We start from the raw sequence: 27,683 nt of genomic DNA on the forward strand, positions 1-27,683 counted from the left end.
CAAGCCCCCTCTTACGTTATGCACACAACGAGCCTCATATCTGCACAAACTCCGACTGCTAGTCAAAAGGCAAAATGTGTATGAAATGTAAGAAGGACAAACGGTGGTAAGAGTCATGCGTAGAAAGGATTTTACGTTGCACCAGCGAGGAACAAGCTATGTTCAATGCAAGCTACTGAGAGTAAGTATAAGCACATCCACATCATAAATACACAGAAGAGTAAAATTACATAAGAGGACAAAGAAGACATAGCAATTGCGTGAGTGAAAATACGGCCCTTTGCAAGCATCAGTGGAAAGGGATTTCTGACCGTGGCACAGAAACTGATAACTGTGGTGTACAGAATGGGTTTGTTTTGACATCAAACGTAATTCAAAGGTGCGTCACGCTTAGCAGGGAAAGAAACCGTAGAACTAAGCGGTCGACTGAGATGACCAGTGATTCCTGAGGTGTGCAGAACCCATAATATACATTCCTATCAGATTATACTCGTAAGAATTTCTACTCTTCCTGTCTTACTTCGATGTAATCCACTACGTGAGCTATACTAAACCATATTCCACGTCACACAGTGACTTAATTCGCTCGGCGTAGGATTGCAAACCTGGGGTGTGTTTCTAGATTCTTATTTATTAGTAGGCACACAAATTGTTTGTTATCCTGGTCCTGCAGCCATTTCTCGAAAATAAACAAACGAGAAATTTGAGGATTCATTCTGAAAAACAAGGAATGAAATAGTGACAGCGCGTGAATTTGCGCAGCTTCTGTCCTTAGTTTTCAGCTGCCGATAACCCTCTATTGAAAGTTGCAGATACAATAATTCCGGGAAACACTTTGAAACTCTACTTGAAATTAAAGTTTCCGGTCTTACCTTTATAATCCAGAGAAAGGGATGAGCGTTCCACATACACAACCTACTGTCGCCACTGCTGCTGTTGATGAAATAACCTTTGGGCACTGCAGCGCGTCATTTCAGGCCCTCTTGACCAATTTTCGCCAAGTATTGGATAAAAACAACACCGACATCGTTCGACTGGAACATTCAGCTTTCAAAAATCACAAGTTTGAAGATGAATCGATCACTCGTCACTTACATGGTCCAGACTCTTTGCTTTCATTTTTCCTATTCGACCTCCGTTAGTCAACACTTATTCTCATACATCCCGATGGTTTTAGGTTTGTGAGGCTTGGGGAGTCTTTCAATTTTCTGGCCCTTTTCGGCCCTGCCCTTCATTTTGTCGATATCATTATTCTTCAAATGATTAGAACCCTTCCATTTTTCGTTTGATTAGACTTAGGAGAAGATAGTTATCAGGTTGTACATCCCTTTGAAATAATAATCACCACAACTGGACATGCGCCTTTTAGCTTTTTTGTAATATAGTAACATATATAAATTTGTGCGTATGGTTAAACACGCACCTGCGAAAGAGAGCATCCGACATATTATTATTATTATTATTATTATTATTATTATTATTATTATTATTATTATTATTATTATTATTATTATTATTATTAACGAAAATGCATACAATGTGCAAAATACAAAAACCATATTACATTACCCTAGTCCTAGTTTTGTTTTTGATATTTTTGTTTTACTGCTGATATGTGCATGATATATTTTACAGTGGCCATTGCGCAATTCCCACACAATTTTCGTTCGGGTGATGAAATCTCTTATTTTGGCAGAATTTGTGATGAAAACCATGTGTTTCATAACGCGTTATTGCGTATCGAAGCTCGTAATTTGCTTGTTTCCAATCATTATGGCGTCTGTTGAATAATAGCCACTCCAGATATACCTGCGTTTTTCTATGCGAATTTGGAATGTGTTCTCGTAGGCCTTATTGTTTGTCAGGTGTATCTACATTCTGATGTCTTCTATGAAGAAAGTTTCTTTTAGTAAGACATAGGTCAGTCTTAATGATGGTGCTGTCTTCACGATACCCAGCATATAACGAGCTTTAACTTTCTCTAGTGTTATTACGTCGTTAATTTTATGTTTATCCCAGATTATATGGATCCCATAAGTTGCTATTGGTGCTATAGCTATTTTAAATAGTATCATTGCTCTTTTTGTTGAAAGTTCTTGTAGTTGTTGAATGTTGTAAATTGCTTTTATTGCTTATGTTGTTCTTTGATAGGATTGTTAAAATATGCCAATGTTGTTTGAAGACTAACTCCGAGATATTGAATTTTGGTACTACTTCTAGAGGGTTCTGAAAATCATTTGTTTAGTTTTGTCGTGATTTATAGGGCCAATGAAGTGAGTCTGTTTAGTACCTCTGGAGATTTTCTCTGTCTTCTGAACCTATTACCATATCATATGCATAGAGTAGACGTATTACTGGACTGCCCTTAATGATATTTGTAATAATGTCTGCTGTCATGACGTTAAACAGTAACAGACTAATTGGATCTCCTTGTAGAACAGCATTAGTTTGAATTAAACACTTGGATAAGGTGATATCATCAGATATTTGGTTGAAATTATATTTTAATATGTCTGAAAGTATTTTCTTTATTTGGTGTACTTCGCCAATCAACAGACTGAGTTTTCGGGTGAGTGTTTCCCTATTTATGAAATCAAAGGATTTTCTGTAATATATGAAGGTAACAAAATATTTTCTCCGTGGTTTTCTTATTGTATCTTGAGCATGTTATAGTAAGCAGTTCACAGCATGGATAGTGATTCTTCCCTTTCTAAAACCAAATTCGTTTCCTGGTAGGTATTAGGACAAGTACTTCATCAGTAAGCCTGCTGTTTAAAGTTTCCAGGAATATTTTGAAAGAAATGATTTTGAGGGCTATCCCTCTGTATGAGTCTGGGTTACAGGTTTCCCCTTTCCCTTTAAAACTGACTTTTATTGTTGATGCTCTTCATTTTTCATGTATTTTTCGTGTACTCAAACATGTAGGTCTATAGAATAATTCTATCCAATAGCCTTCCATCAGACTGTGAGATTCTTTGAGATGTTCTGTATATATGCCGTCTGGTCCTGAAGTCTTGTTGTTGTTTTTTGTTTTTGTTTTTTGTTTTTTTGCTTTTTGCTTTCGTTATTGCTTTATACATTTCCTGTCTCGTTATGGGGATGATATTTTCTGTTGTTTCCGTAGCGTAATATTCATATGCTGTATCCTTAAGTTTGATGTTTAGAATGGTGTCAAAATTATTTTCCCATGTGTCCATGGGGATTCCTTTTATTGTAGGTGGTCTGGTTTCCCAAGTGTTATGAAAGAATCCTTTTGAGCAAGTTCTGCTTGTCTTCTGACATCTAGATCTATGCGGTCTACCTGTTCTGTTTAATTAATATTTTGTATAATTTCCTTTGTTGGGTGTATAATGATAAATCATGTTTTTTCATTGTAGTTTTGGCTTGATGTAGTGCTGACAGGGTTTTCTTCCGTTCATCACAGTATTCTTTGTCAAACCATGGTTGCGATTTCCTATCCTTCATTTGTGTTTGACATGATTGCGAAGTCGTTGTGCATAGTTCTACTGTGTCTATATTTGATGTTGCTGTGTTAGACATGTTCCTTTTTCTATTTTTCCCAAATATTCTGTCAGTTTTCCCCAATTTAATTTCCTAGATATTCTGGTTGGTACAAGGTTGATTAAAGATAATGGTTGACCAAAATCAAAAGTTCTTATAACTGGTATATGTTTTCTTATTGGTGTTCTTGCGGATGTCGAAAGTGCTTTCGGTTTAATTACTTTTATGACTTTTCCTCTGAACAATGCACGGTCTATTGCGCAAGTGCCATTCGACATAATTATGATACTCCATAACATCATCATACTACTACTACTACTACTACTCGAGCGAATGACAGGAATGGACAGTGAAAGACTTACTAAAAGGATATTTAATTATGCTTCTCCACTAAAAGTCTAGAAAAAACTGATAATCGAAATTGTAAAACACCTTCAAGAAAACAAAATAATAGTTGGAATTTTATGGAACAGACCCAGCTTTAGAACATTGGTGAAAAAACATATTTTGCTGAAACACCCAAGATGAGAGCCAACACTGCATGGACGGAAGAACGGAAGAATAACCATAGCGAAAGAATTATGAGAAACTTGGAAGAGAAGAAAGTAAATTCAAATTCATCTACGAAATAAATTAAATAGCGCTTCGTAGCTGGTCACAACGTTGTGAAACAAAACTTGAACAATCCGCGAACGAATGCTTATTATTGAATTATCGACTAGGTAAGCCTGAAATCTTAAGAATCATAAGAAATGTCCCGGGTCCAATGAAGAGTACAGAATTGTGAAAATTACGAATTAATAAGGAAATCAGAACACAGAAAGCATAACGGAAACAATAAAAAAGGACACCTACTTTTGCGCACATATTTAGGATGCTTCAAAATAGATTAACAGAAAAGATATCACACATTCGCACAATCACTACTGATCTGCATTTAGAGCAGAAGCCCAGGTGGCGGATTCCCTATCTGTTGTTTTCCTAGCCTTTTCTTAAATGATTGCAAATAAATTGGAAATTTATTGAACATCACTCTTAGTAAGTTATTCCAATCCCTAACTCACCTTCCTATAAACGAATATTTGCCTCAGTTTGTCCTCTTCATTTCCAACTTTATCTTCATATTGTGATCTTTCCTACTTTTAAAGACACCACTCAAATTTATTCGTCTACTGATGTCCTTCCTCGCCATCCCTCCACTGACAGCTCGGAACATACCACTTAGACGAAATGCTCGTTTCCTTTCTCCCAAGTCTTCCCAGCCCAAATTTTTCAACATTTTTGTTTTGCTATTTGTTTTACGTCACACCGATACAGATAGGTCTTTGGCGACGATGGGATAGGAAAGGCCTAGGAATGGGAAGGATGCGGCCGTGGCCTTCATTAAGGTACAACCCCAGCATTCGCCATAAGACCTATCTGTGAAGGTGTGACGTAAAGCAAATTGTAAATAATAATAATAATAATAATAATAATAATAATAATAATAATAATAATAATATCAGCAACGCATTATCATGTCCAGCTCCTTGGCAGAATGGTCAGAGTACTGGCCTTTGATTCAGAAGGCCTCGAGTTCGATTGCCGACCGAGCCGAAGGTTTTAAACAGCGTATGGGCAATACCTCTGGCTCGGGGACTGAGTGTTTGTGTCCGTCGTAATACACTTCATCGAGAATCTTTTCCCAATAAATGCGCCGTGCAGTGTGCGAGAACGGAAATGCAGACCCGGTTCTACTATGATTCTTAACAAATTTCCTACGGAACATTCAACATCTCAAACCGAACAACTTGAGCTTCAATATTCTTGGGTTAGGACAGACTAGAAAGTGGGAACTTTCCGCAGAACAGGGCAGTTGCTACAGGAAAAGTTGCCACTACCTTCAGCCTACTGCAGACCTCAACAGCCCGGCGGAGGTCCTTTCTAATTCTGCAATAGACCGATTTTCACATCACGAGAACGATCACAATGGAACGTAGAGTCACATGATATCCTTGGAAGGTGATGAAATGTACATTCCAGGAAGTGCTGCTTGTTTTTTGAAATCACTTATTCTTTCAGTAGTGCTTTCGGTATGTGAGGCTAACAGCTGTTGATGCTGTGATGTAGCCTGCCTGGCAAATACATATTGAGACCTGTTTCCTGACGAGTACGGCTGAGCTCCAGGGGACCGTTTATTCGCCTCCTGCGACAGGTAGGGAATACCGTGGGTGTTATTCTACCAACCCCATCCACAGGGGAACTGGGTGAGGGGTAATGTCAAATAAAATATCTAGATCAGAATGAATTTAATATTTTATCGTTGACAGTTTATTTGTTAATTCTACACAAATTCAGGTCTACACATTTCCCAGCCCACGAGTTCCAAATCATTTTTCAGCACCGGGGCAGTAGATGAGCTCGGCTGGGGCTCCAGTAGCGTGGAAGTCGCCTCACCACGCTTGGCCATCTTCATTTTGAGACGATCACGATAACCTCTAGATGCTCTATGTCGGTGATTTTGAGAAGCCTCGTTATCTTCTCAAATGAATCTCCTGTAATTTTGAAGCCATGTATTGTCCATTTTGCAAAAGAAATACAATTATTTGCACCACTATTTTCTCTGTTTGATTTTCCTTTCCTGTATAATTTATAGCTGATGCTTGCGATAAGTGAAAGTTTCTCTAAAGAAAGGAGTACCGTAAGTAAATTTGGATAAACCGAGAGAGTTGGCCATGCGGTTAGGGGCGCGCAAATGTGAGCTTGCATTCGGGAGATAGTGGGTTCGAATCCCACTATCAGCAGCCCTGAAGGTTTCCCATTTTACTTTAATTAAGGCCATGACCGCTTCCTTCCCACACCTAGCTCTTTCCTGTCTCATCGTCGCCGTAAGTATATCCGTGTCGGTGCGACGTAAAGTAACTTACCAATGAAATGGATAATAAATTATAAAAAGTAATTTATTCACACGTTTGTATCGTTTCATTTTTATCAAAAATATATTTTCTTCTCATGAAAACTGCTTAAAAATTATGTATATATGCACCTTCCAATGGATAAACATCAGAAATAGTTTTCGTAAGATATATCAGTACTGATTTGTCCTGCCAGAAAATGAATTGAACAGAAATATTCAAAATAGTTTTACCTATAACATTTATTCTATGCTCTTTCGTCTTGAAAATTAATCATTATGATAATATGTAGAAACTCTAAACAGCAGCCCTTTCTACTTATTGTTAGAAATATTCTTCTTCTTCTTCTTCTTTTTCTTCTTCTTCTCTTCAGTATGGGTCACTATGGACCACGGAATAACAATTTCAGCACAGTGAATTTAAATTCATATTCTTCATACACTCGTTTGATGTTCTGTGAGTATTCCTTGATCCTGCCGTTCTTTTTTCTTCCTTCTGAAAGAACCACTTTTGTATGTATCCTTCCAACTTACTCTTGAACGAATATCCTTGAATAACGGCATCATTCGCCTGGAAATAGATTATTGTTAATGATCTGTAGCTTAGTCATTCATCCAGCATACCTTCTACGCACTATCAATGTCCATGTCAAACAAACATTTCAGTAGATTTCGCATGTTACTTCCATAAACAGACAAAAATGAAACTGAAGATACACTGATCATCATACACCTCCCGCGAAGAAGAAAATGAAGTATTAACCGAAAGTTCGAAATGTACAGACAGAAGGAAAATTTTGTATACAGGCTGTTCCCAAAAATATGCGAAGTAATCGGAGATTGGATAGTAATGATGGTGGTGGTGGTGATTATTGTTTTAAGAGGAAGTACAACTAGGCAACCATCCTCTATATAACACTAATCTGAGGGGAAAAATGGAAGGGATCCGACACTTAGAAAAATAAAGATATCGGCCAAAGGAAGACAAGGGCCACGAAGGGCGTGAAAATGAAAGACTCCCTAGCCCTCGGAAACCTAATAGCGTCGGGGTCAGAAAAGAACAACAGCTGACCAAGGGAGGTCGGATAGGATAGATGAAAGAGACGAGCCTGGCACAAGTAAGTGGAAGCAATGTCAGGACTCAGCTGAGGACCCTGTGGTCGCCAACCCACGCTCCAAAGTTCAGAGCCCCTGAGGCCCCTTTCATTCGCCTTTTACGACAGGCAGGGGATACCGTGGGTGTTATTCTTCCGCCCCCATCCACAGGGGGAAGTGGATAGTAAGCCTATACCCTAAAACAACACAAAACGTCCCTGTAAACATACGTCTGTCCTATGGTCGATCATTTATGGGTTTCGGGTATTCCAAAGGAATTATTGGTAAGAGCCCTACCTGGCACATGTCATTTCGAGTAGCTGCAAGCATGCTTTTGTACAAGAAGCACTCAAAATATGTCGCTGAATAGCATGTTTTCGAGTGTTCTTGGGAATTGTGCATGTCGTTGTCAATAAGAGAAATGTCATTTTTTGGCCGTGGAGGAATAGATATTATCGAACTCGTAATGATTAAATGGCAAGTTAAGTTATACAAGACCACAAGACTGAATTCCTGACTACAAAATTAATGCGAAATATTCTCTCCATTCTAACTGGTAATATGAACAGGCTTAACTCGTAAACGATCGTATGTTCCGAGAGACGCTTTGTGTTGATTTGGGGTGGATTATCCACTCACCGATTACTTCCGACAGTTTTTGAACATCCTGTATAGATGGTGTTTCTTTGTTCAATGTCAGGTACATACTCCGTGTTTCTCCGCCATCATCTAGTTCTGCTCTTTACAATGAAACAGAAAGATAATCTCCTGTTCAGTGCAGGGATATCTCATCACTCTCGAAAGGAAATTTGATAACAGTGCTCAAGCATGTGTAACATTATCCCTGTGAAAGGTGACTGGATCCTCAAGGCGCAGGTTATACTGTTGTAAGGAACTGTTGTTAACTGTCGACTGTGATTTGCTGTTGGCAGTGGAACTTCGTGTGCAGTCGGCGGTGGATGGGAGCCGTGGCGCAGTCCTCCTACATGTTCGGAGTGTTCACTGGGGCCGTGGTGCTGGGCAGCCTCGCCGACAAGTAAGTCACCCATAGTTCCCTCAGTGATCTCCGAGGAGACTAATCCATCCTCCTCGATGTTGCGCCAGTCGAATTATCTGTAAGAGGTTATTCGATTGATGATCTCTCTTTTCAGGAACATTTCCCGCGACCAGCGGTCTTTCTAGGCTCTCTCCTCCACATTGTGCGATGTGACCAAAGAAATGTAGAATTATTTGAGTTCAGGTTGTCGGCAATCTTGTCTTGATGTACAGCTCCTTCAAAACAGGTTCGCTGGAACGGAAATCTGTCCTTCTCCAGCACCACGTGTCAAATAAGTAGAATTGTTATAGCTTTGAGCCACGAAGAGTCCACATCTAAGCACCGTACGGGAAGATGGAAAACCCCGAAGCCCGAATCGGTCTTGAATTTAGTGTGGGAGAGAGAAAGAGAGATTTCCATAAATGTGATACTTTTCACCATTGTAGTTCTCCTTTTTATTTTAACCTCACAAGTACCTGGTGCTGGTATACGTCTCCTCGGGTGAATGGTCAGCGTTGAGACCTTCGGTTCAGAGGGTTCTGCGTTCGATTCACTACACACGACACTACCAACCATCACAGAAACTCACAATAGTGAATACATCCCTGAACATTGGCTTGGCATTCGGTCGTAAAACAGGGCCAAGACAACATGTGTGACAGTTTGTACTCGTGACCCCACCAGAGTGTGAGAAAACCGGTGGAAGAAGGTACCTGAACTGAACCAATATATAACATTTCGAGGAAAGTTTCATATTTCTTTACATGTGGGTATTCTTGTTAATGTTTTGGTCCTGTCAACTATTATCATTTTGAATTTCTTCATCTTTATTTCCAGTCCCATCTCAGTTTCGTTACACGAACAAGGATTGTTTTCATTTCTACAGCAATGAAAGCAATATAATTTGCGTATCGGGGACTTGAAATCTTCTACCACCCATAGATAACCCTCCATCTCATTTATTGTGTGCAGTTGTCACGACGAATTTACCTTAACTGTTAATGAGTATTGGTGACAATGTACAACCTTGACGAACGCCTGCAAAAATCTTACATTTGATACTTACAGCAGAGAAGGCGTTCGACAACATCCCATTTCCAGAAGCACTTGCAAAAGCTTCTCCCGTCGGACGCCGCCGAAGGCCTTAGAGTACGCAAGGAAACAGATCATTGGAGGGAGTCGGAATTAACTGGGCATTGTTTTTCAATCAACTGTCGGATGCCAAACGGTTGTTATTGTTAAACTACTGTAGATGGAGGCAAGTCCTGATCTAAGTTGTGTGAAGCAAAGGGACGATATGGAAGGGCCCTAATTCTCGCAAGTTGAAGGACCATGAAAGGTAAAAATAATTATCCACTGCTTCTAGCCTATTAAAATGGAAATCCTACAAATTGACTCAAGATTTTCTAAATTACGAACAATTTAATGTTGATTTCTGTTATGCAATTTTAATTATATAATATTGTGTTGGTGCGATTCAATGATATATATGGGCAAATACACGTTCCATCATCAACTAATGGTGCCAACGCCCCACCACCACCCCCACCCCACGTCCAGAGACCCGGTTCTGCTATTCACTCCGGTCTTCTATCTCCGATGGTGATTGCGATTATTGATGTGAAGGGAAGCACATGACAACCATTCCCTCTTAACATTAATGAGAGCAAAAAACGAAGAAGTATGACCCTTCGAAGAATGAGGAAATAGACAAAAGAGAGGAAAGGGCCGGGAAGTTTTGGACCTGCAGTGCATTAACAGGTCAGTTTGCAACGCCTGAGCTTTTCCCCTTGCTCTTCGCACATCTAAATGTATTACGAATGTCCACAGTTTTACAACGTTATTAAGATTACAGTCCTACTTACCACGGTGTTCGTGAATGTGTGTTCCAGGTACGGTCGAAAGACTATATTCTACTTGTCAGCCGTGCTGCAGCTTATTCTGGGGGTAGGAGTTGCCTTCGTGCCCGAGTTCTACTCCTTCCTGGTGGTTCGCTTCCTCTACGGCGTGTTCGGCTCGGCAGGTTCCTACATTACCGGCTTCGTACTCAGTGAGTATCGAGAACTACTTTCCTTTGCAACCGAAACCTTTTACCATGAGACAGTTGTTTCTAGCGAGACTAATTTACGTATCTGTAATGAAAAGATGAAGCCCAAGTTATGAATTACTATGCTAGTGCACTCCATGGTTCAGTAATTGGCCCGTTATTAAAATATGTATAAATAACATTGGCTCGTTAAACTTCTATGGGTGATTATTCGTATCGTAATTATTGACGATGCATTTATGTTGTTGTTCTTGTTGTAGTTGTTCTTGTGAAATAAAAGAAGTGTAAAATGATATTTTTTTCTTGAGTCTTACATTACACAAAATAGATTAACGTTGAATGTAGAGTCAAAGGCAACAAATTTAAAGGCTAATAAATTAACTAATTAACCGCTTGTTAATACATTTTGGTATTAGTTAACACAACAGATTATAACATAAGTCTCAGACCTCTTGCATTTTCTTTCCTTTGATTAGTACCATGAGAGGATGGTTGCAGAGTTCTATTTCGTATTAATACAATAATCACTACAATCACCCGTCTGATGGTGGTCATCGTTTGTTCCGTGCTTCTAACAATATAGGCCCTATCACGCCTCAAGGTTCTGCGACCTCTGTTGATCGGAACATTGCGTACCGCACGAGTCAAAATATCTACGGTCATGGGTGCCCAGTTATATTTTATGATTGATAGCCTATTTACTTCAGTCAAATATTTTCCTGCTTGTCATTGGTCTTTATTCGCTTTTGTCATGGAAATTTTTCCTTCTCTTTGTTAGTTTGATGCCTTTTTATTTTCTCTTGGATACAACTTTTGTCTGTAACATGATATCGTGAAGGACTCCTCGGTATATAGCCGCCATCTGGTAACTAGTCTTATGTCTGTTGCAGCTATGGAGCTGGTAGGCCCGTCCAAGCGCACAGTGTGTGGTATCACCTTCCAAGCGCTCTTCGCCGTTGGAGTGATGTTGGTAGCCTTCTGGGGGTACCTCATCAAGGACAGCACGGTTCTGCAGGTGGTGTACGGCCTGCACGGGTTACTTCTCATCGGACATTGGTGGTATGTATGTCCTTCCTGTGTCTTCACTGATCCTAGTAGGCTATTTATACACCAGAGCTCCTCGTAAGCTATGACATTCAGATTTTCTGACATGCCTCTCTACTGCAGTCGTGTATAGAGAACATAGAGAAGATCCAGCTCGACAATAATAATAATAATAATAATAATAATAATAATAATAATAATAATAATAATAATAATAATTGTTACCGTGGTTTGGTGGATCAGCAGAGGTGAAAGAAGGTGCGGGGGTGAACAGGTCTCAGAATACGAAATTAAAGTTAAGATAAAATTTAACAAGGTTATATTTTCTTTTCAAGATTAAGAAATAACAAATAGAACAGGTACTCAGTAGCCGAAACACAAATCGATAATGTACAATTACAGAGTTACAGAATTTGGGCTCCGAGAGCCAGACACACAATTTTTGAGCTATAAGCCCAACATTACGATATACAGAATTCAACAAAGGGGCAGAAGACCCCAATCATGCCCAGGAGCACTTGCTCCCAATTACACAGAAAAGCCTCCTCAAGGCGCGCAGAAAACAACATTTTAGAAAGAGCAACCCGCTCTTAAGTTCAAGCCTATCAAAGGCCACACCAAATTCCACTTTCAAGTTGTCCTCCAAGGACATGAAAACAGGGGTAGAAATACCCAACCTACTGAGGCCTATTAAGTAAAGAAACAGGGCAATTACATGGCCTCTAAAATACCAACTTGAGAGGAGGCGTACTTGCACTCCTAATACACTTTACATAGAACCTACTTGGCACTAGGCCGTTACTGCAAGGGCTAATCCCATACTAAAGAGGTGACTTATAGAAGGAGACAATTTACATTACATTAAGGAAGAAACGGTTGTGAAAATAAGTTCACCTCAACGCAATATGAATGGGAGCTCGAGAGGGTTAAGCACTCTCTATCCCAATATGTAGTTTAAAAGATAGAATTGATACTAAGTGTCTTTACATCTTAGGGGAAAAGTTACATGGTAGAAAGGTTCGTACCTGCCCCGAGAGTTAAACTGCTGAGCTAGCAAGAAAAGAAGTTATTAAACGGCCATTACCTGGTGGCTGAACTGCTGCCCGAAGAAAGAGGCGCTTCCCGCCCCCTGCTACGTACTTTACACACTGATAGATGTTACTGAAGTGGCGCGGAGACCCGAAAATCAGCAGTTTATATACCCTCGTGGAAAGTTCGAGGCGTTTCAGGAATGAGAACACCCTCCCACAAGAATTTTATTGGCTAAGAACGAAAACCCCTACACAAGATGAAGAAGAAACACATTATTGGTGGAAAATCAATTACAGAAATTTCTGATTGGCCAGTTTCAAAACTGGCAGAAAGAAAGGGTTAATATTGCCAACTTAAACAATAACTGAAAGAAATTTAACAAAGAACAAACTTATGAATTCAAAATTTCTCCAAAAAACACAGTTCTTTTACTTCGCACTAGGGTGCATAATTGTAGTCCTTCAGTAGTGCCATCTAGAAGAGAATGTCCACACTTCTTACTACAGGCAAAACAAAAATACATCGAAAACGACCCAGTTCAGAAACTTCAAAATTTACAAGTAGTGACATCTTCTGAGAAACTTGAAAATTAACACAGTAGATAAAGTTCAGACTTCCTCCAGAAGAGGAGTTTCAACTGGCGCAAAGTTGGAATTAGCGGCGTGGGGGTGTACCACCCGGTACAACAATAATAATAATAATAATAATAATAATAATAATAATAATAATAATAATAATAATAATCCGAAACAGAATTTTTGTAACAGTTCGTCTGAAGGAACGGTTAAACCAATCGTACTGGAAATTGTCTCGAATTAAATCTTTCTTCCTGAATATTTGCAGTGTATATTTAAAAGAATAACTGTGTGTGACTATATATATTTAAATGATTAAAGAAATTGCAGTTTTCGTTCCACTGGAACAGGGCGCTGACGTGGACCAAGTCATCAAGTCTAGCAGCGCCTCTACATTGGCTCCGAGGCCGACAAGGAAGACAGGCCGTGGCGTGCAGGTCACACATTGAATGTCACGAGACTCTGCCGTCTGCCTAGACTAGACTAGAGAATACATCCCGAGCTTACGTAAGATACTATAGTAGCGTGGTAAATAAAACACTTTTCAGCGCATGTCAACCTACCGAAAGTACACTATTCAATTACAAATCAAATGAAAGAAAGTGTCTCTTACTATCCTTCGTTGACAAAATCTAAAAATCGTACTGCAGTAAAGACATGAACATTCATAGAATATACAAGTATATTTACAATAACATTCATGTTAGAAAGATCTTGTTGAATCCAGAATTAAAGGTATTTAAGCTATTTATAACTATTTTGAAATAACTTGCTTAGACTTACATTTGTTCCACTCCATAGATTGGCTCCGAGGCTGACAAGAAAGACAGGCCGTGGCGCGCCGGTCACACAATGAATGTCACGAGACTCTGCCGTCTGCCTAAACTAGACTAGAGAATACATCCCGAGCTTACGTGAGATACTATAGGAGCGTGGTAAATAAACCACTTTTCAGCGCATTTCAACCTACCAAAAGTACACTACAATATCATTTTCTCCTTCTCCATCTTCTTCATCCTCCTCCTGAACATGTGACCCGTCCGGGGGTACAGGATGTAAAGAAACGAAATTTCTTTCATCCTCGTCGTCAGAAAGGTCCGACATATCGGACACGTCCCCATTGACAATTTCCATAATCGCATTGGAATCAAGGCCTTAAAAAAAGAAAGGAAGCAAACATTGAATAAAATATTACTTCATGAGACCCACTGTAACCTAATTCTCTTTTGAGCAACAAAGAGCTGTTTCCCACATGGCATAAAATGCTGTATGAAATCTTTTACAAGTATAGAGACTGCATGCCACACCAATCCAACTGTAATTACAACTACGTCAGATGGCAATGTTACTTTACTCCTATCCATTTCCATAACAAAATTGTGTGATGAATCCACGTCAACTTGCTTACTTAAATGAAGCCATACACTACAAATATCACATTTAAACGTTTGTAAAACCTGGGCCAAGTTTTAAAAGGAATAACATCCTTTACAAATGCTTAACCCTGCTTTACGAGTAGGAACTGCTTTGTAGTCATGAGCTGACTAGCTAATAATTACAACTAAGTTTCTACAAGGTACGAGGATGAGCAAAAATATTAAATCACATTTCCGGAGAGCATTGTATGTGTAGACTTAATGAATATATAAACAAGTCGCTACTAACATGGTTCTGTTGCCATAGTCTGCTATTTTTTGAGATCTGCGACACATTAAGTTGTTCAACAATACGTTTTTTAACTGTTCATTCTCATCATAATTGGGAACAGTTAGAAAAAGTTGGATAGCACAGTCAACCTTATCCCTAATAGTAGACACTATTTCTTCCTTTTCCACTTCTGACATAATATTTTCTAAAGCATTTATAGAGTTCAACGTTTTTAAGGAAGCATTTACACTGAAGTCATTACCATGTTTACGCTGATGTCAAATCTTCAAGTATAGTGATAAAGGAAGTAACAAAAGGTACTCCCCTATCAACTCCCAGAAGATAAATAAGTAATTTATCCTCATGCTTAATCACAATCCACTTGTTGGAATAAACTTGTAGGGTTTCTAGAAGAAAAAAAACTAGTGTTGTTCAGACACTTCACGGAATCCTCTGCAAGGTATATTTTATTAGATTGGATACTATCCTGAATGGCTGTTCAAAGATTATCCTCTTCTACATCAGCAAGACGTCTCACTTTAGAACAGGGCCTCTCAGGGTGCATGCGCGTGGTGCATGCACTGTGCACGGTGCAAAAGACGACTTGGCTTGGTTGATCAGAGTGCAGACCCCCACTCCTCGATTTGGAGTAATAGCGCTAACTCTCTCTTTCCTCACGCCTGTCTCGCTCGCTCCCCCTGTCTCCCTCTCCCTCACTTGCGCCGTAGCGCTCCAAATCCTGGCTGAGTTGAGCCGAGCATAGCCGAGTAGCCCAGAGACGAAGCGTTGATCCGAGCCATACCGAGCGGCACCGAGCGGCACCGATGCACAGTGCACGGAGCTCTTGCGCCGCGCTCTGCACGCGTGAGATTTTGGGCGTTTGAGAGGCCCTGCTTTAGAAGTTGATTTCGAACAATATGGAGGTATATTCGTAAAAGTAGTTGGCACAGCATTTTCTGTAAGTTTCGGAATTATTCTAGCAAACTCTTTCAGTTCTCCCTTAACCATACCTCTATCTACTCCATCAAAATGTTTTATGCATAGGCATACATACACAGACAGACAGACAGACAGACAGACAGACAGACAGACAGACAGACAGACAGACAGACAGACAGCAATTACGGAAAATAAAAGAGTACATTTCTTTGTTACTGTGGACACGACCGATACAGAAATACCATTCTCTTTTTTAAATTCTGAACAGTGTACAGACAAAACTCTTACCGGTATTTTATATAATATAGATTTTTGAGTGACTGTACAGAACTAGCATAAATAAAAGTTCACGGTGTCCGCCTCTGTGATGTAGTGATTAGTGTGATTAGCTACCACCCCCGGAGGACCGGATTCGATTCCCGGCTACACCACGAAATTTGAAATTTTGAAAATTGATATGAGGAGTGGAATAGGGTCTAGTCAGCCTCTGGAGGTCAACTGAGTAGAGGGGGTTCGATTCCCACCTCATCCATCCTCGAAATGGTTTTCTGTGGTTTCCCCACTTCTTCTCCAGGCAAATTCTGGGATGGCACCTAACTTAATGCCACGGCGATTTCCTTCTCACTCCTAGCCCTTTCCTATCCCAATGTCGACGTATGACCTTTCTGTGTCTGTGTGACGTAAAAATCGAATTATAATAGGAAAATTTCATAGTTTAGTTTCCTGTAAAATTATACCCCATACATTATTATTACCAGTAAACCCGTGCGAAGTGTTCGCAAATTCATACTTTCCCTGCCCGTTCCATCCCGTCTACCCATAAAAAATATAGTATGTTGTAGTGTTGTTGAAAGGAAATACTCAGCGAAGTGTATTTAATACACAAAATAGCAAAGAGAATTTATTAATGTGGACATATTTACAATTTATAATACCTCATTGTATGCAATTCTTTTTGTTAGAATACAGTCATCTTGAATTATTTGTTTGTCATTTTTGGTAATTGGTACAAAAATATTGTTACAATTATTGTCTCTTGAAAACGCTACACAGAGTTGCCCATGAGTAACAACAGCATTTGGCAAGAATAATCCAGCTCTTTGAAGCGTCTGACCCTGAGACTTATTATTAGTCATTGCAAAGGCAATTTCCAGTGGTATCAGTCTTCTGCTCATTTGGCATGGTTGGGTCGGATGGAGTGAGGTTAATATGTGGTATGACAATAGTTTTTCCAGAGTCAAATAATCGAGAAGTGACAGTGTATTTATGGAGGTGCATGAGGACCACTCTTGTCCCATTGATATAGCCCTGATCAACGTGACAATATTGTTTTCCTTCCTGGCAAGCCTGACGAGTGTGTCTTAACGTAATCATGACTCGGAAGTCGGTAAAACTTCCTATCCACTGATATTTATTCATCGCTGTGGGCTTTAAATTAGTTGAGAAAATGGGTTTTGACAACAGGAAAGTAAGTCTACCCTTTGGTCCTGTTTCCTAATACGGGGTAAGGTATGAGGCAATATGAAATTATATGACATGTTTTCACGGCTGGATACCCTTTCTAACCCCAACCTCAGCTGATGAACTAATGAAGATGAAATGAATATTGGTGACTGAAACTGGATAAGGAGGTGCAAATACTTAGCTGTGGCCCATGCATAGGAAGTGTCGCGGCATTTGTCTGGAAATGAAAATGGGAAACCACAGAAAACCATTCTTAGCACAGCTGACGGTGGAATTCGAACCCACTCGTCTCCCGAATGCAGAGCTTAGATGTTGACAACAGAAATGAATATAAACTAAAATTATGCTAATATACATGATTTTATAGGTCAATGGATACAAAATACTAAGATATCAAACATTAACACAACTTATAGATAATTGTAACCCTTATTATTTTATCTGTCGCGCGTGTAAAAATCACGCTGTGAATACAATGTACAAAGAATATAAACATGCTTCACACGAACGACCTATTGGTGATGTTTCTTGACACCATCTTCGAAGTCTCTATATTTCAGTACACATACATACACTCGTATGTACATCTACACACTCATTTCTTTGATACCAGGTGTATGCATCAGTTTTTTACCGGTTTTTGTGGTAAGGAAAACATGTATTTTTCAAGGGAAATTAATATTTTGTTCATTCAAAATATTGGCCATCGGTATCTACACACTTTGCCCATCTTTCAGGTAAGTTATGAATACCATACCAGAGAAACTGCTTGTCTCTTGCGGCAAACCATTCGTCGAGCCATTTTCCAACTTCCTCGAAATTGGTGAAGTGCTGTTCTACGAGCGCGTGCCCCATTGATGCGAAGAGGTGATAGTCACATGGCGCCAGGTCGGGGCAGTACGGCGGGTGCGGAAGGATGTCCCATCCAAGCGATTTCAAGGTGTCTTTCACTGGTTTTGCTGTGTGAGACGGCGCAATTAAAAAACCTTGACCCGGCCGGGAATCGAACCCGGGGTCGCCGGGTGACAGGCGGACGCGTTGCCCCCTACACCGCGGGGCCGGACAGCTGTTAACGTTACCCCAGAAACGCGACGGGGAAGTCACCAAATGTCTTTATTTTAAGTGGTTTAGGGAAATTTCATTGTGATGGTAGGCCCTCTTGTCTCAGAAAGACTGTCTAAGTGGTTTTCCCAACTGAAATCAACATAGGTCATTACAATGACGCCAGCAGGAATGTCGCGATGAAAAGCAATGCTGTCATATGAAATACTCGATCAAATTAATAACAATACATTTTCTCACTTTTAACGAATAGTATTACGTTGCCAGCCGCCTCTGTGGTGTAGAGGTTAGCGTGATTAGCTGCCACCCCCGGAGGTCCGGGTTCGATTCCCGGCTCTGCCACGAAATTTGAAAAGTGGTACGAGGGCTGGAACGGGGTCCACTCAGCCTCGGGAGGTCAACTGAGTAGAGGCGGGTTCGATTCCCACCTCAGCCATCCTCGAAGTGGTTTTCCGTGGTTTCCCACTTCACCTCCAGGCAAATGCCGGGATGGTACCTATCTTAAGGCCACGGCCGCTTCCTTCCCTCATCCTTGCCTATCCCTTCCAATCTTCCCATCCCCCTACTAGGCCCCTGTTCACTATAGCAGGTGAGGCCGCCTGGGCGAGGTACTGGTCATACTCCCCAGTTGTATCTCCCGACCAAGAGTCTGAAGCTCCAGGACACTGCCCTTGAGGCGGTAGAGGTGGGATCCCTCGCTCAGCCCGAGGGAAAAGCCGAACCTGGAGGGTAAACAGATGATGATGATGATTACGTTGCCGATCTAGCAGTCCAAAGTTCCAGAGCTGGAATGACCAGCCGTGAACACTCCTCTGCGATTACTCCGTTAAGTATGTATGCTGCTCATTCCAACCAGCGCTTCAGAGTAGGGACCGAATGACTGGAATACTATGATGAACCAGTGTGTTACGTACCAGCAGTATCAGAAAATGTACGAACCGGAGGAATGGCATGCTAAAGAAGGAAGTTGTTTAACTCCCCAGCTATTTCCCGCTAATATTCAGACAGGCTGTTATAGTCGGTCAAGGTCAGTCCAGACTGACCTTGTAGTCGGTACAGAGCAGTAATCCCATCTATCGGAGATGAGTGGCAGTATAAGAGACGAAGAATATCACAACAAACAATGGTCAATGTAATGTGATTGTTGATCAATTTTATGAGCTTTGGATATTGTAGGCCTTCACTTTTAGTTTTCTTCCGACTCTGAAATACCACTCTTGTCGGTAGTCGGTACGGTAAAACTGAATAAAACATAAATGATCGGAAATTGTGTTCTCTATAACTTTTGTTATGTAGTATTTTTCTATAGGACGTCCGGCTCCATGGCTAAATAGTTAGCGTGCTGGCCTTTGTCACAGGGGTCCCAGGTTCGATTCGCAGCAGGGTCGGGAAATTTAACCATCATTGGTTTTTCGCTGCCACTGGGGCTGGGTGTATGTGTCGTCTTCATCATCATTTCATCCTCATCACGACGCGCAGGTCGTCTACAGACGTCAAATGAAAAGATCTGCACCTGGCGAGCCGAACATGTCCTCGGACACTACCGGCACTAAAAGCCATACACCTTTCATTTCATTTCGATAGGACCAATAACATAGGTAATTAAAAATTACATTTTAGGCGCCTTCCCCTAAACTACCATTCCATCCAGGGTGAATAAAAGGATTTATAACCTAGACTGTAGTTTATTATGTGCCAACTCCACATACCGATTTTCATTAAATTCTGTTTACCCAGTTTTTCGTGGCTGGGCGCTGATATGCACTTAGCAACAAAAATACAAATTCATAAATATCTCTGTCATCATAGCTATTACGGTAAAAATTTATAAGACATAAATGGTCGGAAATTTAATTCTATGTAACTTTAGTTATGTCGAAGTGTGTAGCCAAGGATTTTGATTTTCCTCTTTTCTACAGTGTTGATCAATTCCCTCACGACTATGCTGGAAGGAAGTTCTGGGTAAGAAGGGAAGAGGAAGGGCGAGGAAGAAGTATCTGGATTCCGTGATGGACAGGCTGAATTTGAAAAAATATGTTGACCTTAAACCAAACGCTCAGCAGAGGAGAGACAAATGTGGTTGCAGTGACAAGGCCTTGCCTTTAGGATATGAATGAATGAACGAATGAATAACTTTAGTTATGTAGTATTTATCAATAGGACCACTAATAACATAAATATTTGAGAATAAAATGTTAGGCATTTCCCTCAACTACCATTTCACTCAGCGTGAATAAAATTATTTATAACCTAGATTGTAGTGGCTGATTTCCCGACTTTACATACCGTTTTTCATTAAATTCTCTTCAGTCATTTTCTCGTGACGCGCATACAGACAGACAGACAGACAGACAGACAGACAGACAGACAGACAGACAGACAGACAGACAGACAGACAGACAGACAGACATTACGAAAAAGTAAATAGTACATTTCCTTGTTACTGTGGACATGGCCGATACAGAAATACCCTTCTTTTTCAGTTCTGAGCAATGTAAGACAAAACTCTTATTTTATATATGAGGGGTTGCCGGCAAGAACCCCACTTGTCAAAAAATCGAAAAACGAGTTATAGGCGCCATCCTGTAGTGTTCAGTATTACGCACTTGATTACACAACCGATTCTGTCAAAAACATCTCAAGTCGTACTGCATTAGCCTCTAAACATACGGCGATTCGGCAAAAAACCCACAAGTCTGGACTGTTGCTAGCGAGAACACCACTAGTCAGTGGTGCTTCAGGCAGGTGCTGCGAGAGCGGTCTGCTCAACTCCCGATAAACCACTGATAAGCCACACTTTCGTTTACAACTGTCCGCGTTCCTCTAGGTTGTACTCCAGTTCTCCAAGGTTTTACGTTAATATGGACACAAATGGTCCAATGAGGTTATATCAATGCTACTACATTTCATAAACAGCGTCCCACACTCCGGGTTAACGGATGAGCTGGTTTTAATAAGTGACAGCTGTCCTGGGCAAAACAAAAATAAAACAATGGTTTACTTCCTCTTCTGTGTAGTGCACATTCTCAAACTTTTTAAAAGGGTTACATACCTTTTTCTCTTTCGTGGTCATAGCTAACTACCAAACGACCAGAACTTTTCTCTTATTTCTGATCAACGCAGGAAGACTACCATCGCCGAACTTCCTGAAGACTGGGATGAAAGAATTCTGAAGGCCCGAACGCGTCCATCTCCATTTGGTTTGGAGATATTCACCCACCATGATTTCAAGGATTTTCAAAAAGCAACTGACAGTTTGTTTTGTAAAAAACTAAAGCCAGCATTCAAGCTTCAGTGTGTTCGATCTATGAGGTGTGACTTCGAACATAAAGCTGTATATTTGCAACAAACGTACCGTGATCCTTGGAGCCGTCACATCATCACAGATCCGAAGTTCAAAACTCCTGACAAAATCAACTTACCGGGAGCTTTCACATCCCCTCCTGCAGTGAAACCTGTGAAGGCTAAGGATATTAAAAATTGCCGAATACCTCGCAAATCCTGCAAGCAAAGAGTACTACTCAAGTCTCTTTGGCACAGCTGCATCAGTGGATGTACCTACAACCAGTTGTGACTATGAAACAGACAATGATGACAATAGTGATGGATGTGAAAATTAATGTTTTGAGTTGTCGTTGTATGCTGTATATCACATTTTCCTCCTCTTTCTTTAATAAATAATCATTTACATTTGTATGGTATGTAAATATAATATTATTAGGCATTATCTTAGTGGTGGTGTATTGAATTCTGCAAAAAAAAACACTAGTCCAATCCATTTTCCTTCTTTACGCCCAGAGAATATACGTTGGTATCACTCAATGAGTATTTGAAGCGTTCGTGCAGCGAGAGTTTGGTATTCTGACTACTAGTTTCGTACAGTTTGAGAACAGTCAACAGAATCTGGGGACTGTTTTCGGATTTCTAAATGATGCATGCGCATCAGCCCCGTCACACGTGATTCACAAAACACAGATCCTTATACATAAATTTGTTCCTGTTTTTCTTGAAAATAATATTCCTTGACGGCGGTATTCTTAAATGCATTCTTAATTAAATGTAGCAATCGCACATTCTGTTTTTATGAACATACTTGAACTGTTAATTTGCATTTAGTACATATCCTTAATTAAAAACAATATCACGATAAAACAGATGACAACATTACTGTCAATGTAAGTAAGTCTGGGAATTGTAGATAAACTAGATACATTTTAATGATCTGTTAGTTTATGCTTACTCATAGGGTGGTAACTAATTACGAATATCACAGATCGTTGATGAAACAAAAACTTGTATATTTTCACATGTCAGACAATAGTTTTACGAGTGACTTCAATGAATCTTTAACTGAAGACGACAATTTAGATTAATATTAATCTAAATAGAGCAAGACCGAAGAATGAAAATAATAATTGTATTATATCATATATAAATATTCATTCATCCTTACATCGTATCATTGTCACTGATTGAGCTATTAATAATAATATCCTGTACCAATCCATAGAAGTGACATAATGTAGACTTCAAAATAAGTTGTTTTATTCGTACCTTGCAATATTTACGATAAAATATTACATTCAGTAGAACACAACGACAATCAATAAAGTAATCGATCAGTCAGTCAGTCCATCAATCAATCAATCAAACCTCAATCAAAACCAATATAAATTAACGGTAATTAATTGGGAATGGTGCTGACATCTAACGGCAATATTTACTACTGCATGACCGTTCGCGCAGGAAAGAATCAAAAACCGTTTCCAATTCCAACTGTGCCAAATCTGCTCATGCGCTCTTGTATAAATCACGAACTAGCTCAGATTTGCTGCGCAAACAAAGCTATTATTATTATTATTATTATTATTATTATTATTATTATTATTATTATTATTATTATTATTATTATTATTATACATTACATACATTATCATTATAGGCTGTTGTGCCTTTCAGCGTTCAGTCTGCAAGCCTCTGTGAATTTACTAAACGTCGCCACAATCCTCGATTTGCAACTAGTGTTGTGGCCTCATTTAGTTCTATGCCTCTTATCTTTAAATCGTTAGAAACCGAGTCTAACCATCGTCGCCTTGGTCTACCTCTACTTCTCTTACCCTCCATAGCAGAGTCCATTATTCTCCTAGGTAACCTATCCTCCTCCATTCGCCTCACATGACCCCACCACCGAAGCCGGTTTATGCGTACAGCTTCATCCATCGAGTTCATTCCTAAATTAGCCTTTATCTCCTCATTCCGAGTGCCCTCCTGCCATTGTTCCCACCTAATTGTACCAGCAATCATTCTTGCTACTTTCATGTCTGTTACTTCTAACTTATGAATAAGATATCCTGAGTCCACCCAGCTTTCGCTCCCGTAAAGCAAAGTTGGTCTGAAAACAGACCGATGTAAAGATAGTTTCGTCTGGGAGCTGACTTCCTTCTTACAGAATACCGTTGATCGCAACTGCGAGCTCACTGCATTAGCTTTACGACACCTCGATTCAATCTCACTTACTATATTACCATCCTGGGAGAACACACAACCTAAATACTTGAAATTATCGACCTGTTCTAGCTTTGTATCACCAATCTGACATTCAATTCTGTTGAATTTATTACCTACTGACATCAACTTAGTCTTCGAGAGGCTAATTTTCATACCACACTCATTGCACCTATTTTCAAGTTCCAAGATATTTGACTGCAGGCTTTCGGCACAATCTGCCATTAAGACCAAGTCGTCAGCATAGGCCAGACTGCTTACTACATTTCCACCTAACTGAATCCCTCCCTGCCATTTTATACCTTTCAGCAGATGATCAATGTAAACTACGAACAGCAAAGGTGAAAGATTACAGCCTTGTCTAACCCCTGTAAGTACCCTGAACCAAGAACTCATTCTACCATCAATTCTCACTGAAGGCCAATTGTCAACATAAATGCCTTTGATTGCTTTTAATAATCTACCTTTAATTCCATAGTCCCCCAGTATGGCGAACATCTTTTCCCTCGGTACCCTGTCATATGCTTTCTCTAGATCTACGAAACATAAACACAACTGCCTATTCCTCTCGTAGCATTTTTCAGTTACCTGGCGCATACTGAAAATCTGATCTTGACAGCCTCTCTGTGGTCTGAAACCACACGGGTTTTCATCCAACTTCCTCTCAACGACTGATCGCACCCTCCCTTCCAAGATGCCAGTGAATACTTTGCCTGGTATACTAATCAGTGAGATACCTCGATAGTTGTTGCAATCCTTCCTGTTCCCTTGCTTATAGATAGGTGCAATTACTGTTTTTGCTCAATCTGAAGGTACCAACACTCCATGCTAATTTTACTACTCTATTACAATTATTATTATTATTATTATTATTATTATTATTATTATTATTATTATTATTATTATTATTATTATTAATTCTCAAATATGTCCGTTAATACTGATCCTATCGATAAATGCTACATACAATAGTTGTCGAAATATCTCTGCTCCCATGTTCAGTACAAATAGGTCCTACGACTAATGCTGGCGGAAATACTTACGATTTAAATTTATTTCCTGCGTCCTGTCGTTACTTTTTATCTCTCCGAAGAATCCTTAGTAACAAGAAGGAACAGTACATCGTGATCTTCCATTTCTCATACTTGTTCATCGTAGAACGTTACCGGTCCCGATAGTTGAATGTGTTATCTGCCCCTAATCAGGCCGTGAATCAGAATGATTAGCTTCCTCACCTTCGGTTCCAAACATCCCACGTTCGATTCCCGATCGGGTCGAGGATTTTAACTGCGTGTTTTTCGTTTAAATGTTAATGGCGTGTGACCTCCGGAGAGGCCTGGTGCAGATCTTCCGTGCTGACACCTACAGGCGACCTGTGTGTCTGTTTGGATGTGGCCCTACCTGTGATGAATTCTAATGTTGAAAACGGCGCACACACACACACACACCTAGTCCCCAAGCCAGAAGAATAAACGAATTAATGTTAAAATCCGCGACCGGACCGGGAATCGAACCCGAGACCTCTGGAACCAAAGGCCAGGACGCCAACCATGGAGGCAGACTGCGTTTGTCTTAATACATGCCTATACATATATACACGACACAACACATACCACACTACCAACCACCACAAAAACACGCAATTGTGAATACATTACTTCATATAGGTTTGGTGTAAGAGTGGTGGTAGTGGTGATTATTGTTGTAAGAGGAAGTACAACTAAGCAACCATCCTCTATATAACACTGTATCTGAGGGGGAAAAATTGAAGGGATCCGACACTTCGAAAAATGAAGATATCGGCCAAAAGAAGACAAGGGTCACGAAGGGCGTGAAAATGAAAGACTCCATAGGCCTTGGGAACCTAATACCGTCGGGGTCGGAAAAGAACAAGAGTTGATCAAGGAAGGTCGGATTGGATAGATGAAACTGAGGAGCCTGGCACAAGTAAGTAGAAGCAATGTCAGGACTCAGCTAAGGGCCCCGTGGTCGCCAACCCACGCTCCAAAGTTCAGAGCCCTTGGGGCCCCTTTGGTGTAAGAAGGGGCATCCGACCGGAAAATATTGGGCCATATCAACAACAGGTACTGACCTCACTAAATTGGTAAAAGGGCCAGGGAGGAAATAGTATCAGATAAGGTGTCATCGTCCCCTCCAACTTGAGACCAGTATGTAAGTTTAGTCGTTGGTGCACAACCAAATCTGTCTGTCTGTCTGTCTGTCTGTCTGTCTGTCTGTCTGTCTGTCTGTCTGTCTGTCTGTCTGTCTGTCTGTCTGTCTGTCTGTCTGTCTGTCTGTCTGTCTGTCTGTCTGTCTGTCTGTCTGTCTGATCATCAGCCCGAATGCGAATATGGATCCTGAAATAGCACCACCAAAGTTTATGGGTTTACAAAGAAGCATCAAAAACCATCACGTTTCCAAATATATCCTATTTTGTGCGCTAGCTTGGAAGGCTCTATGAAGAGGACTACTAATAATCCACTAAGGGGTATTGAAGAATATTCTGAAGATATCCACAAATGTTCGGAAATAAATCTGAAGAATTCTGTAGATAATTTCATCGGACAGTGGAAGCGCGAAATTACTTTTTATGTAAGTTATTGAGATATTAATGAAATAATTTAAACAATTGTTTTGTCGCATATTTTAGTGAGTTAACACAATTTGAGTTCAAATTTTCTTTTTTACAATTTTATTTATGTCGCACCGACATAGATAGGTCTTATAGCGCCGACGCTGACCCCAAGACGTCGTTCAGTGGGAGTGGTCCTGCCATATCGATCGCATCTCTGTCAGATGGGTCCATTCTCCTGTTCCTCGTGGTAGGTCATGCATCCTACAGTCGCATGATTGATAAGATCAGTCAGCTCTGAGTCATTCCTCCGAGCAAGTGGCAAGCCGTTGGCTGGTGGTTCGAGCCCCGCCACGTTCATTGGTAAGTTGTTGTCCTTAGTGATCTAACAAGTGTGTATGTCTAGTGCAAGTTTTGCGCGCAATCCTAATCAAAGGGACATGAATTTTATTTTCAAGAAACTCGCATTCATTGATCTGAACTCAAACTGCTGTCCCTTTTGAGAGATGCCAGTGATATTATTACTCTACTATCGAGGTTGGTGATGATTGCTTTAAAGAGAAGTATGACTGCACAGCCACCCTTTCTCGACCCTAATCAAAAGTGAAAAAGAAAGAGGCCCGACACTTCGAAGAATGAAGGTATCGGTGAAAGAAAGAGAGAGTCTGTGAAAATAAGACTCACTAGGCCTCACAAACCTAATACTGTCGGGGTCAGGAGGTCCGACAGGAAATAATGAATAATAACGTTATTAGTTAATTCTGCCCCACTAATTACTTGTACGGTTTTCAGAGACGCCGAAATGCCGGGATTTAGTCCTGTAGGAGTTCTTTACCGTGCCAGTAAATCTACCGACGGGAAGCTAACGTATTTGAGCACCAGCAAACAACATCGGACTGATTCGGGGTCGAACCCGCCAACTTGGCTCAGCAGGTCAGTGCTCTGCAGCCTGAGCTACTTAGCCCAACTCAGACAGGGAAGATAAAAAATAAGGAGCCTGCCACATGTAAGTGGTAAAAATGTCTGACTCAACTATACCATATCTACCTTCAAAGGTGCGAGATCCTGGGGAGTTGCCCTTTTAGTCACCGGTTACGACGGGCAGGGGATATCATGAATTTATCCAGTTCAGTTTAAATTTGCTCACCCACTTTTCCATATGTATGTCGATAAACTAACCGAGAGGATTTATGTCGGAAGGAGAAAGAATAAAGATCATCAAATACACAGAAAAATTGCGGTGTTGGCAGAAACGGGAAAATAACTCCAAA

General features: G+C 40.3%; 1 protein-coding gene across 3 annotated transcripts in view; it reads left to right on the top strand.

Moving 5' to 3' along the window:
* LOC136866219 (organic cation transporter protein) overlaps positions 1-27,683 on the top strand; it is a 276,911-nt gene that overhangs the window by 226,924 nt on the left and 22,304 nt on the right. For all 3 annotated transcript variants that reach the window (XM_067143001.2, XM_068226654.1, XM_068226655.1), the window contains exons 3-5: positions 8,422-8,525; positions 10,418-10,575; positions 11,463-11,631. In XM_067143001.2, the coding sequence (XP_066999102.1) occupies positions 8,422-8,525; positions 10,418-10,575; positions 11,463-11,631 (431 nt within the window). The remainder of the gene's footprint in view (positions 1-8,421; positions 8,526-10,417; positions 10,576-11,462; positions 11,632-27,683) is intronic.

Source organism: Anabrus simplex, chromosome 3 (assembly GCF_040414725.1).
Source record: "Anabrus simplex isolate iqAnaSimp1 chromosome 3, ASM4041472v1, whole genome shotgun sequence".
Taxonomy (NCBI): Eukaryota; Metazoa; Arthropoda; class Insecta; order Orthoptera; family Tettigoniidae; genus Anabrus; species Anabrus simplex.